The 13,697-nt window shown below is 44.6% G+C and overlaps 1 protein-coding gene across 1 annotated transcript in view; it reads right to left on the bottom strand.

Annotated features, from left to right (window-relative positions):
- Nucleotides 1-13,697, bottom strand: part of LOC129154661 (AT-rich interactive domain-containing protein 3A) — a 90,400-nt gene that overhangs the window by 15,331 nt on the left and 61,372 nt on the right. Inside the window, exon 7 of the mRNA XM_070546311.1 lies at nt 9,117-9,206. Coding sequence (XP_070402412.1) covers nt 9,117-9,206 — 90 coding nt within the window. The remainder of the gene's footprint in view (nt 1-9,116; nt 9,207-13,697) is intronic.

The raw sequence follows: 13,697 nt of genomic DNA, 5'->3' as shown, positions 1-13,697 counted from the left end.
TCATGAGAACGGTGAGCAAGAATCCCAGAACCACACGGGGGGACCTGGTGAATGACCTGCAGAGAGCTGGGACCACAGTAACAAAGGTCACCATCAGTAACACACTACAACGGCAGGGAATCAAATCCTGCAGTGCCAGACGTGTTCCGCTGCTGAAGCCAGTGCATGTCCAGGCCCGTCTGAAGTTTGCCAGAGAGCACATGGATGATACAGCAGAGGATTGGGAGAATGTCATGTGGTCAGATGAAACCAAAGTAGAACTTTTTGGTATAAACTCAACTCGTCGTGTTTGGAGGAGGAAGAAAACTGAATTGCATCCCAAGAACACCATACCTACTGTGAAGCATGGGGGTGGGAACATCATGCTTTGGGGCTGTTTTTCTGCTAAGGGGACAGGACGACTGATCCGTGTTAAGGACAGAATGAATGGGGCCATGTATCGTGAGATTCTGAGCCAAAACCTCCTTCCAACAGTGAGAGCTTTGAAGATGAAACGTGGCTGGGTCTTCCAACACGACAATGATCCCAAACACACCGCCCGGGCAACAAAGGAGTGGCTCCATAAGAAGCATTTGAAAGTCCTGGAGTGGCCTAGCCAGTCTCCAGACCTCAACCCCATAGAAAATCTGTGGAGGGAGTTGAAAGTCCGTGTTGCTCGGCGACAGCCCCAAAACATCACTGCTCTCGAGAAGATCTGCATGGAGGAATGGGCCAAAATACCAGCTACTGTGTGTGCAAACCTGCTAAAGACCTATAGTAATCGTTTGACCTCTGTTATTGCCAACAAAGGTTATGTTACAAAGTATTGAGTTGAATTTTTGTTATTGACCAAATACTTATTTTCCACCCTGATTTACAAATAAATTCTTTAAAAATCCTAACATGTGAATTCATGGATTTTTTTTTCACATTCTGTCTCTCACAGTTGAAGTGTACCTATGATGTAAATTACTGACCTCTGTCATCATTTTAAGTGGGAGAACTTGCACAATCGGTGGCTGACTAAATACTTTTTGCCCCACTGTATCTATCTATCTATCTATCTATCTATCTATCTATCTATCTATCTATCTATCTATCTATCTATCTATCTATCTATCTATCTATCTATCTATCTGTCTATCTGTCTGTCTGTCTGTCTGTCTGTCTGCAGTAAAGAGTTACAGCTACATGTCACAAATGGAACTCGTCCTCCTCCTCCGCTTATCCGGGTCCGGGTTGCGGGGGCAGCATCCCAACTAGGGAGCTCCAGACCGTCCTCTCCCCGGCCACCTCCACCAGCTCCTCCGGCAGGACCCCAAGGTCTTCCCGGACCAGATTGGAGATGTAACCTCTCCAACGTGTCCTGGGTCGACCCGGGGGCCTCCTGCCGGCAGGACATGCCCGAAACACCTCCCCAGGGAGGCGTCCAGGAGGCATCCTGACCAGATGTCCAAACCACCTCAACTGGCTCCTTTCGATCCGGAGGAGCAGCGGTTCTACTCCGAGTCCCTCCCGAATGTCCGAGCTCCTCACCCTATCTCTAAGGCTGAGCCCGGCCACCCTACGGAGGAAAATTTCAGCCGCTTGTATCCGCGATCTCGTTCTTTCGGTCATTACCCAAAGCTCATGACCATAGGTGAGGGTAGGAACGTAGATCGACCGGTAAATCGAGAGCCTGGCTTTCTGGCTCAGCTCCCTCTTCACCACGACAGATCGGCTCAGAGTCCGCATCACTGCAGACGCCGAACCAATCCGCCTGTCGATCTCCCGGAACTTTTAATCATAATGAATGATTTAATTTCCATCTAGGGGGGTGGGCAATATCATGTCATTCATAATATTACCAGTTATTATTTCCTGCCAAGAAAAAAATTCTATCATGTTAAGCTAACTTCATTGATGTAGTTGCATCCACTAAACAGGATTATGTTCATGTGTTCATCAGCATGAAGTTATTGCAGTTATCAAAGCAAACATAGCTGGAATCAGTTTTACTGTGATCTGTGTCTCTAAGTGTGAGTGCTGCTGTAATGAGTGGATGTCCCCACGGTGGGCCTAATAACATTTACTCTATTCCATTATATTCATTCATTCATATCAGCCAGTAGGGAAAAAACGTTTGAGGAATTTTGGCCTTTCCAGGCTTCTGTACCAGTAACCTGGTATAGATTGTTCGTCTCACAAACAGGAAAAACAAACAGGTGAAGTGGTGAATTAAAATTCTAGGATTCCTAATGTTTTAATTCACTGCGTCACCAACTGATGTAGGAGAGGGAACATGTGAGTGAGTCACCCCAGTAGAAAGCCCAGCTTGCTGTGAGCGAGGATCTGTGGCTAATGAGTGAAAACAAAGGAGAAACATTCAGGACTGAAGCTCCGTCAACACCGGCTGGCGACGCGCCGCGGCAGCATTTCTAAGCATGTCATTATGGCGGCGCGCGCAGCTGCAGCTCACGGTTCTGGGGGAAAGAACCGGGCATGCCCGTCCCATCAACAGCAGGTGGAGCTCACCGCTCCGCCCATCTCACAACCAGAGCAGAAAAAAGCACATCGGCTTGGATTATACAGATGGGATTATGTGTGTGAAATAACACCAGTTAAATTATTACTTCAGTGTTGTTTGTGAGCATGTCTTTCAGTAGCTAATGCTATTATTAATATCATCTGTTTTTTTCTCGTAAGCACTGTGCGTGATGCGCGTTTGGGGAGCGCAGGCGCAGGTTTAGCGTGAGAGATTGGAGGTGTGGCATGAGAGCGTATGAAGAGGGTCAAATGTGTGTGTCTCACGCTCAGTGCATGAGAGTTGGCAGCCCTGCAGCTGTTTCAACAACACAAGTCCCATTCTGTCCCGCTCTGAACTTGAGACAGTTCTCCACACCTTCATCTCCTCACGCTTAGACTACTGTAGCTCTCTTTTCACGTGTCTGAGCAGAACCTCCCTGAACCGTCTACAGGTGGTTCAGAACGCCTGTGCTCGGCTTCTGACCAAGTCCTCCAAACACACCCACATCACCCCGCTTCTCCTCCAGCTTCACTGGCTGCCAGTCAACTTCAGGGTTCATTTCAGTTAATGCCACAGCAAGTCCTTTTGTCCAACAATTGCACAAATAATATCCAAACAAGAATACACAAACACAGAGACTCAAAATCCTGGAGCAGTTTCCAGGCCAGACCGAGGCTCTACTGAGGCCTTTCCACGGAGCTAGCTCTGTGGTCACGTGGGTCTGATGCTCATTAATTATACAGAATTTTAGGCTTTTAATACACTTAAACAGAAGAGTGAGAAAAAACATTCACCCCCCTCAGAGTTGTCATGAGTGTAAACTAGATCATTAAAACCAAAAACATGTTCTGGTACCAGGCTGTAAACATGTTTATTTCTGCTGTGAAATTGGTATTTTTAACATGGGAGTCAATGAGGATTTGCTTGCTTCTGACACCAGCCCCTAGTGGATGAGGCCGGAACTGCAATTTATGGTACTTCCGGGTTGGGCTCAATTTAGGAGCCGCATTGTGGGGGCTTGGTTTATGGGGGTTGGAGATGGAAGATGAAAATGAAGAAGTAAAAATGTTTCACGTTTTCTCTTTCTTGACAATCCTCGTTGTGTGCGGAGTAAGTAAATGAAAGGAAACTACGAGTGTTGACTTGGAATGTTTATTATGTGAAGTGCCTTGAGACGACTCTTGTCGTGATTTGGCGCTAAATAAATAAACTTGAATTGAATTGACTTAGAAATACCTTTGGAGCCAGGTTGGCACATGCACTGTGTGAGCGGTTCTGGTACTTTTGGGTCACAGCGCTGCTTCAACAGGGTGAGACCCTCACGAAAGACTAGCCAAAGATCAAACACACCTGATATTCATGCAAGCACATGATTGCTGCTTGGAAGCTGCTTGTGAGGTGCTAATCACCTCTTGAGACCCCCTGTATATGACACACAATGCAAAACTCGCCTTGGTTTCAAAGAATGTTGCACGAGGGGAAAATTGGCTCAAAAAAGTCAAATGGTTGCACAGTGTCCGCCTGGCTTCATGCCAAGGTATTTTGAACACTGTTCACAATAAAAGTGTACTTCAGATGTTGATGACCGTCCCAATTCTTTGTGAAATAGCTAATGTGTGGATGGCATCATGCCAGGAAACATCATGTTGAACATTTCTAGCAGATTAATTAGTGTGTCACCCATTAAACTGCCACAGCAGAAAGGTATTAGCATCAGTAAACTCTCCTTTTGATCACCGGGGTACAAAAGGTCGGTCACCAGTGTCTTCACTGGCCTTGAGAAGAGAGAAAGTAAAAATGGATGCAATCATAAAATTGTAGGTTGTTGCTTTCTGAAATGGAAAGGAAATTAATCAGTTATAATTTCCTGCAGGGCTACTTTAAATATTGTAAAACTGTTTGTAACGTCAACAAATTATAAAATGACTCCTAATGCTGAGCTGTGGTGGCCTCATGGAGGGGGCCATCGGCTTGAACACTGCTGCTAACCACTCAAAACATTCTCCCTCTCCTGATAATAACAATTTACTCTCTTTGACATTGAATGTGCTACTGCCTGTGAATGTGTTACCTGTTTAACTATAGATTCACTAGGATAACTACAGGTCCTTCTCATATTGTGATAAAGTTCATTATTGTCTGTAATGTACTGATAAACATTAGACTTTCATACATATTAGATTCATTACACACAACTGAAGTAGTTAAAGCCTTTTATTGTTTCTAATATTGATGATTTTGGCGTACAGCTCATGAAAACCCAAAATTCCTATCTCAAAAAATTTGCATATCATGAAAAGGTTCTCTAAACGAGCTATTAACCTAATCATCTGAATCAACTAATTAACTCTAAACACCTGCAAAAGATTCCTGAGGCTTTTAAAACCTCCCAGCCTGGTTCATTACTCAAAATCACAATCATGGGTAAGACTGCCGACCTGACTGCTGTCCAGAAGGCCATCATTGACACCCTCAAGCAAGAGGGTAAGTTACAGAAAGACATTTCTGAACGAATAGGCGGTTCCCAGAGTGCTGTTTGTCTTCCGGCTCTTGGAGAGTACAGTCGCTTTTTTCTCCTCTCCCTCCCTCTTATCCCAAGGCTCTTTGTCCTGTCTTGTGTGCAAGGCGCTTCTGCATTTTTTCTGGAAACTGGAAATTATTAAAAAGGGATCTGGTTAGCTGGTCACTCAATGCAACTGACAAAATTTTTTCAACGATGAGAACGGGAGAAGGGGCTCCCGGATGCCCCTCTGGGACAGAGCCAGCTGGGTAGATCATGGACTCCTGGAAACAGTGGAACCTGATCTGCCTCTCTCAACTGTCTGTAGAGGATTCTGAAGATATCTGGATAGTCGTGGTTTTGGTGTCGGGGTTCCTGCTGTTTGGCCTGAGCGGTTACCTGGCTTACCGGAAAATTAACGAGCTTTCGAGGAATATTGGCTCAATCCCGGAGCTCAGGAATGGAATGCATCACGCTTTGACCGCACATATAAGTCATATAATTGCCGAGGTGAGTCGTAAGCTTGGAACTTTGGCTGAGATTCAGGCTCTGGCACAGAAGGGGGACTCCATCAAGGACAGAGTTGTGGACGAATCAGCACGGATTGGGATAGATTAATTACGCCATTATTGGATCTAGAGGGGTTGATGACCAACAGAAGTCTAAGACAGAGAGGACATTATCTCTGTCTGTCCCAAAACAATTCTTATCTGAATCTGGTGCCCTTGAGCCTGTGAGGCTGAAGTAAAAACTCCCCCCTCAGAAGAAATGTGGAATGCTGCAGTCGCTAGGCAACTCTTTCTCCCTATCACAGCCTGGGCGGGACTGTGATCGGTGAAGGCCGTGGAACCGTATCTAGGAGTCACTGTGCCCTCTAACCCATTATCCCCCTCCCCTGTCCAAACGGAGGTGATAAGCGCTGCTCCATGTGGCTGCATGCACCGAAGTGAGGAGAGTCCCAACCCTACCTCCCCACCTAGTGGACACTTATGTTGTGTAATGTCTGAAGTGTGTGCATATCAGTCTTGGGTGTTTTTTTTGTATAGCAAAGCTACCCCCTCGGGTGAGAGTAACTCTGAAGTGCCTTTTTTCCCTCCCCCAGACTCTATCCTCATATAAACCCTCTTGATCTATTACGGTAGCGCAACTCGGGTTACGAATGACCACAGTCACCAATTATTGTCGTGTATGTATGTATGTCTGATCTCAGAATTGTGTGTACTGAAACTCTAATTTCTCTCTGGGATTAATAAAGTATTATTGTATTGTGTTGTATTGTATTGTGTAACTTTATCACAATATGCTAATTTTTGAGAAGGACCTGTACAATAAAGTTTAAATAGAATATTTTTTAACAAATCACAATGTAACCATAGAAACACTACTTTGTATATATGTTGTGTAGATATGCGTGTGTGTGTGTGTGTGTGTGTGTGTGTGTGTGTGTGTGTGTGTGTGTGTGTGTGTGCTCTGTCTTCTCCATCCCCAGTGAGTCGTGGAGGATGGCTGCTTATACTGAGCCAGGATTCTCTGGAGGTTTCTTCCTGTTTAAAGGGAGTTTTCCTCTCCACTGTCACTGCATGCTTGCTTAGTATGAGGGAGTCTGTAAAGACTCTGACACTAGTCAGTGACTCGATGCAACCTGCTAGGTTCCTTATTTAGGAAACCTTTTACTAACTGGCTTAATGACCTGACCTGTGTTGGAATGTTTACTGTGTGAAGGTCCTTGAGACGACTCTGGTCCTGATTTGGCGCTTTATAAATAAACTTGAATTTAATTGAATTACCTGTAGGTATGAAGTACCTCAACAAACACAACACTGTAACAGGATTAATTTATTAGACTATAAAATATTTAAATCACCACTGGTGCGAACAACACGTGAAAGCTTCTGTGTGTGTGTGTGTGTGGGATAAAAATATGGAATAACTTAAAGACTGATCACAAACAATGTCAAAATATTCAGATTTTTAAAGCACACCACAGAAGAACAGCTTGGTTAAAATACATTAGAAATGAGAATGGGCGATGATGTGAGTAAAGGTGTATGGGAATATGTAATTCATGATATTGACAAGAATTGTTAAATTGTCTAGGCTACCATTATTATTATTGTTATGATTACGATTTTCTTTGGTCATAAGGTTGTTGAATCTGAGTTTTTTCTACATATTGAATGTTAAACTATTAGTGAAAAATAGGGGTGGGTAAGCTTGGCTTCCCCCCACTCCCTTTCAAACATGCCTACTATATTGTGAACCATTTAAATGATTTCAGTGGTGTTTGGGATCAAACACACATCTACTGCAGTGTAACCATGTGAGACCAACATCAGATTTTTAAGCAAAACATTTTTAAGCTACTGATTTGTTCTCTATTCATTGTTGTATAAAATTCACAATTGCCACATAAACCACAAATACACACAATTATTAATCAGTGAATCCAACAATAACATAAACTGAAAGGTAATAAGCTCAGTCTCACATTCAGAAACCACACAGGAGGTGAGACGTGCTAACTCTCTGTAGTCTGAGAATCTTCAAGAACAATTCTCAGCCAACGACTCAGCCTCTGAGTGCAAATCACTCGCCTGGTTCTGTCCCACCTCAGAAACATCAGCCCTGCTACTGGACCCTGCAGTTTGGAGCTGACAGAACACCTTCTGCCTGTTGGCTAACTGCAGCTCAACGGTAGAATGGGGCTTAGTTTTCCGGCTCAGCTCTTTCTTTATCACAACTAATTGGTACAACATCCACGTCTCCCCTGCTCAGCCAGACCGACCCACTGTCCACCACTCACCTCGCACTCGCTTCTCCCCTCCTGGAAGGACTCTCGAGCCTGACCTCCACCTCAGACCTGACAACCTCCCTCCAGCCCAAACAGCCTCCTCCCAAACACAATGACCCTGGCAGAAGAAACTGCTGGTAATTTAAGTGTCTGACCTCTGACATTGGCAGGCTGTATACAACCCCATTGGCTTGGGAGAATGTATACAAGACATCTTTTATAGCTTCAGCAGTTTATTCTAAACAAAGTGAAGTAGTTGTGTGGTCTGTTTGTTCTATGAGCCATGTCAAAAGGGACATTTCTGTAATGTCTTTGGGGCACAGACAATAAAGTTTTATCTGTCTATCTATCTCTGTTCAAACCACCAACAATCACCAGTCCACAGCTTCACAATGGAGGATAAAGAGTTACTAAACTCCTGAAGGAAAGAACTGTTTGGATCAGGTGGACGATAGACTGCAGGAGAGAATAAGGCTTCTCTTAAAGCATGGTTTGGCTTGTAAACGTTGGCGTGATCTCCTAGCTGCACTTCCTCCAAGTTTTCACCAGGTTCATAAAAACAAGCACTAGGCTCGGGTCCAGCACCCGGCAGGTGTAAGTTAAAGAAGACAGCTAGCCATGGCACGCCTTGATCAATCAAGAAAGATTGGAATGATGCAATGTATGGTAAGCCAGGACACTACCTTCACTGCTAACTTCATCTTTTCTGCTTTACTTTGATCTTCTTCTGTAAACACCGTAGTCGCTAAATCATGGACGTAATTTTCACTTGAGAAGTGGGGGGGGACACGGGGGGGGGGGGGGGGTCTTTACAGTATGCTCTAATGGGAAACAGGTTTCAACACAAACAGCTGTTTTCCGCTTGGTCTTAGAGCTCAACCAGTGTCAATTTAATATAGCGTAATATTGTTTTTGGATGGTAAAAAGTGCAGGGGTCAAAACTTGATTTTGGAAAAAGTGGGGGGGACATGTCCCCCCTGTCCCCCCCCAAAATTACGTCCATGCGCTAAATACTGAAACTGTGTCTGATATACACATTAACCCTTTTTACATCACTGAAGGAGCATGAAGCACATAAACACACTCTCTTATTGTCTCTATTTCTGTCTCTCTCCCTCACACACACACTCACACACACACACACACACACACACACACACACACACACAGCAGGCGTAATTTATTAATATTTAACGTTTTAAACTATTGGGCTACCACCTCATCATGATGGATTTTATAGCAAAGACATGAAAATGCAGAGAAGACTGAGCACCAGGGTGCTGCTATAACTTATTGAATTTCCTGCCTGCAATTACACCAGCAACAGCCCCTCTATTTACCTGTGTAGACAACTCCATTTATTTCTATTGACATGTTGATGCTGCTAATGCCGTTGGTAGACAGGTTCAATGCGGCCTCTTGTCTATCATCTGTCAAGAGAGGAGATATAGAAGGAGAGAGAAAAACTCAATATAAGCATTTAGAAAGGGAACAGAGGATTCAGGAGAAGTGCTGCTGATAATTCACAAAGTGACAGGATAAAGAGAGCTTTATGAAGGAGTTTCAGACAAAAACACAAAACTTCCTAAAGCCTCATGGTGGCCGGGAGTGAACTTTCTGTTCATCAAGCACCCATTTTAAATTTCCTTCAGTCCAATTTTACCCAAATAAATGAGCATGAGCTCTGTCCAGAAGGACAAAGGACACTGTTGTTAAATAGGCCCAGTCCGGATTGTTTTTTCTTGGGAAGCTAAGATCCTTTGATATAAGTAGGAGGCTCTTGAATGTGTTTTATCAGGGGATTATGGCCAGTGTGTTGTTTTATGCTGTGTTGTGTTGGGGCAGGAGCCTCACTGCTGAGGACAAAAACAGGATCAACACAATGATCAAGAAATCTGGCTCAGTGGTTGGGCAATGCTTGGACTCATTTGACATGATCATCGACAAAAGGATGAAGCGTAAACGTAAGACAGTTATGACTCTGGAGGATCACCCCCTTCACCAGATTTTTAAGGATCTCGGGAGCTCTTTCAGTGGGCGAATGTTAACGCCCCGGTGCTCCACTGAACGTTTTAGGAACTCTTTTATTCCAGCTGCAGTGCGTTTTTACAATGACCATTTCGTATGATTGTATATTTGATATTTTTATATTTTATCAGGACCAGTGAATGTTTTATTGTATGGATGTGCATGTTGTGTTTACTTGTCCAAGGCAATTAAATTTCCCCCTTGGGGATTAATAAAGACAACCTTGAACCTTGAAATACATCTGAGCAAGCTGCGATGTCACCGCATAAGGAAACACCTGGGTACATCTAGGTGGAGGTGAACTACTGACAACATGTGTTGACGAAAAGTGATAACCAGAATGAGAACTAACTTTAAAAAGATCCTCCCTCCTTTACTATCAAGTTCAAAGACAACTCTTGTGATTAATATCTGAGAGGCAGTGATGCTAACAGAAATCATATCACACATCAGCAGCTAGGAGCCATAATCTCCTTCAGCGACCATCATTAAGTCAAATGTGACGAATGGTTCATCATTAGCTGTGCTGGTTTCAGACAGGTACTTTTACTGATGATGAGCAGGACGCTCGCTGGAGAAAGTAAACAAAAACATAAACACAACATTTTAGTTTCTGCTTCTATAATTGACAATGTTGATCCTCACGACCTCAAAGGAAACAACTGAAGCTCAAACTTTTCATTACTGTAGAACATATATCACTTGAGTAAGTGTAGCACTACTTCAACATATTTGTAATCGGGTAAAAGTCAAATTAGCCGTCCAAAAACATTACTCTACTAAGCACAGGCAGGTTTTCAGTTTTGGATGGGCCTTAATTAAACAAGTTAATATCTATATAAGTGAAGCAGGCTCAGAGACAATAGGCACTAGACATGCTAATTGTCATTCTGACCAACAGAGTAAAAAAAAAAAAACGGTCATTGTTTCTTCCCATCATCTTGATTTATCAAATAATAATAAATAAAAATTGTATCTAATTTAAATTTAATGTATTTTACAAGCTGACCAGCCTGTCCAGAAATGTTACCATTAAACTATTTTGCTTAAAGTAGGAACGTTTCACCTGCCGCGTTCTGGTTCTGGGTCTGGCCTGTGACCCACAGACGCATTCCGAGCTGCTCTCCACAGCTCCCCAGCGCGCTGATGCTGATCACGGCGTCCAGGTCTGAGATAATGCTCAGATGTTCTGATGGGAATCTTTACTTGATTGATGTTGTTACCTCTTAGATGTTCTCTGTGTGTAACGTTTAAAATGTCTGCACCTGCATGTGCTGGGGTAATTCTGTCAAAATGACCAACAGCCTTGAGATTTTTCCGTCAAAATAAACGGTGAAGTACGGAAAATATTCAGTTAATACGACCCCTGCCTACATTTCACTTTTTAGCCTTCTTGTGAAGATAGCCTGACAGCCCATCACACAACAGCGCCCAATAAGTCATCTGACAAAGACCGATTCAAGCACCCGCTTTGGCAGCTGAGTGTGCATTCAGCCTCTGGCACAATACTAAAATGGTCATGAGTCTGTTCGAAGCAAAGTCTCGAACCTCTTCAAGGTTCAAGATCATTTTATTGTCCTTGCACAGGTGTACAATAACTACATTCTTGACTATAGCCTCATCAGCAAGCATCTTACACATCTGTTTATGGACAGAACACCAAGTGCACAGCCTTATGGACTCCTTCAGCTGTACCCAGCATGTTTCTGGCCCCACACACACCAGCGGGCACACTCTGGACCTTGTTTTTACCCTGAGTCTAAATGCTGACAGTGTTTGTCCTGAGGACGTTTATATTTCTCATCACCATTAGATTTTCTTTAACTTGCCAGTTTCTGCGTCCCCACCTCCTGCTCGCCGTATGGTTAGTTCTCGTTTTCTTAATAAGAGCACAGCTAGCCATTTTTCTGCTGCCTTCTATCCACCCTGTTCTTCTTTCGGATAAAGACCCAGATTCCTTAACTTCTCACCCCGGGTTTCCACGGGAGCCGTCAGCAGCACGTTACTGCAGCGGCACGTCTTCCTCGCGTAAGCTGCTGCTTGGCCCTTCCCACGAGACGCGAAGCAGCAGGGGAGCAGCTGTCACCGACCGAGCACGAAGTCACACGAGTGACTTCGTCAGTAAACACAACAACAAGCAGGAGAAAACTACAACATGGTTTGTGTTTTATGTTCTGTCCGTTTTATAATCGCCAATACGGACCTGAAAAACGAAGGAGACCGCTAGCTAGGTGATAACTTCTCACGTGGACGCAGAGTTAGTAACTTTTTTTAAAAGTAAAGCAACCGGAAGGCAGCACGTTCTTTATTCTGAAAATCTCTGTAGCTTCTCTCCATTTCCGCGTCCGATTTCCTGTCTTTCCTTCCCCAAAAATGTCGAACTTGACCCGTTTCAGAGGCGTCGCGCGTAGAAAATAGAACCGGCGCGTAAAGGCCGTGACATGCTGCTCCTGAGACGCGGCCGACTCGCGCTGCTGACGGCTCCGGTGGAAAAGGTTCTGTTGACCACAGCGGTTCCTATCAGCAGCTATGACGTGCTGCTGCAGTAACGTGCTGCTGACGGCTCCCGTGGAAAGCCGGGGTCAGTTCAACGAGCACTGCCTCTCCATTCTGGACAACATCTGTCCTGTCAGAACCAGATCAGGTCCTGCAGTGAACCCTACTCCCTGCTTTAATGACAGCCTTCGCAGCCTGAAGCGCCAATGCAGAAAAATTGAGCGTTTGTGGAAGAAAACCCATCTCCACGTCCATCTGCTGCACCTAAAGGATCTTCTGACATCCTTTAACTCTGCAGTCAGAGACGCTAGGGTTTCCTATTTCTCCAACCTGGTGTCCCAGAGCAAAGGGAACCCCAAGGTGCTGTTTAACACCATCAGCAGCATCGTCTCTCCTGCCTCTCCTACAGCCTCCATCCACTCTGTTGCAGACTGTGAGAACTTTCTGTCTTTCTTTGTGGACAAAGTCAATAAGGTTAGATCTAGCATCTCTCCTTCAGCCTTATCGCCGCCTCTCCCGACTCCAACCCGGCCCATCATCCTAGATAGCTTTGCTCCTGTTTCTTTGCCTGAGTTAACCAAACTAGTTAACTCTATGAAGACCTCTGCATGCCCCCTCCACATCTTACCCTCATCTTTGTTTAAAAGTGCTTTTCAGTCCATCGGTCCCAGCGTGCTCTCTATAATTAATGCTTCTCTGGTCTCTGGTCAGGTCCCTGCTTACTTTAAGAACGCTGTAATCCACCCGCTTCTTAAAAAACAGAGTCTCGACCCCTCTCTCTATAGCAGCTTCAGACCCATCTCTAAACTTCCGTTCATCTCCAAGATCTTGGAAAAGGTTGTGGCTAAACAACTCACAGCTGCTCTTGATGAACATAACATCTATGATAGCTTCCAGTCAGGTTTTCGTAGAGCTCATTCTACTGAAACAGCTCTTCTTAGGGTCTCTAATGACCTTCTGACCCACAGTGATGCAGGAGACTGTTCTGTTCTGGTCCTGCTGGACCTGACTGCAGTCTTTGACACTGTTGACCATCACCTGCTACTGGAGAGGCTGAGAGACTGGGTAGGCCTATCAGGATCTGCTCTGGAGTGGTTCTCCTCTTATCTCTCTGAGCGCTCCTTTTCTGTGGCCGTCTCCAAGTTTAGGTCCTCCACCACCTCCCTTACCCATGGTGTCCCACAAGGTTCTGTGCTGGGGCCTCTGCTCTTCCTCCTCTATCTGCTTCCTCTTCAGCACATCCTGAGCTCCTTCAAAGGAATCTCCTACCATCTTTTTGCAGATGACATCCAACTGTACATCTCCTTTAAGCCCCATGAGATGTCTAAGCTGCAGCTGTTACACACCTGCTTAGACTCTATCACAACCTGGATGGTGGGAACTTTCTTCAGCTGAAT

Source organism: Nothobranchius furzeri, chromosome 17, assembly GCF_043380555.1.
Source record: "Nothobranchius furzeri strain GRZ-AD chromosome 17, NfurGRZ-RIMD1, whole genome shotgun sequence".
Classification (NCBI taxonomy): domain Eukaryota; kingdom Metazoa; phylum Chordata; class Actinopteri; order Cyprinodontiformes; family Nothobranchiidae; genus Nothobranchius; species Nothobranchius furzeri.
This window is presented reverse-complemented; position numbering and strand designations above follow the sequence as displayed.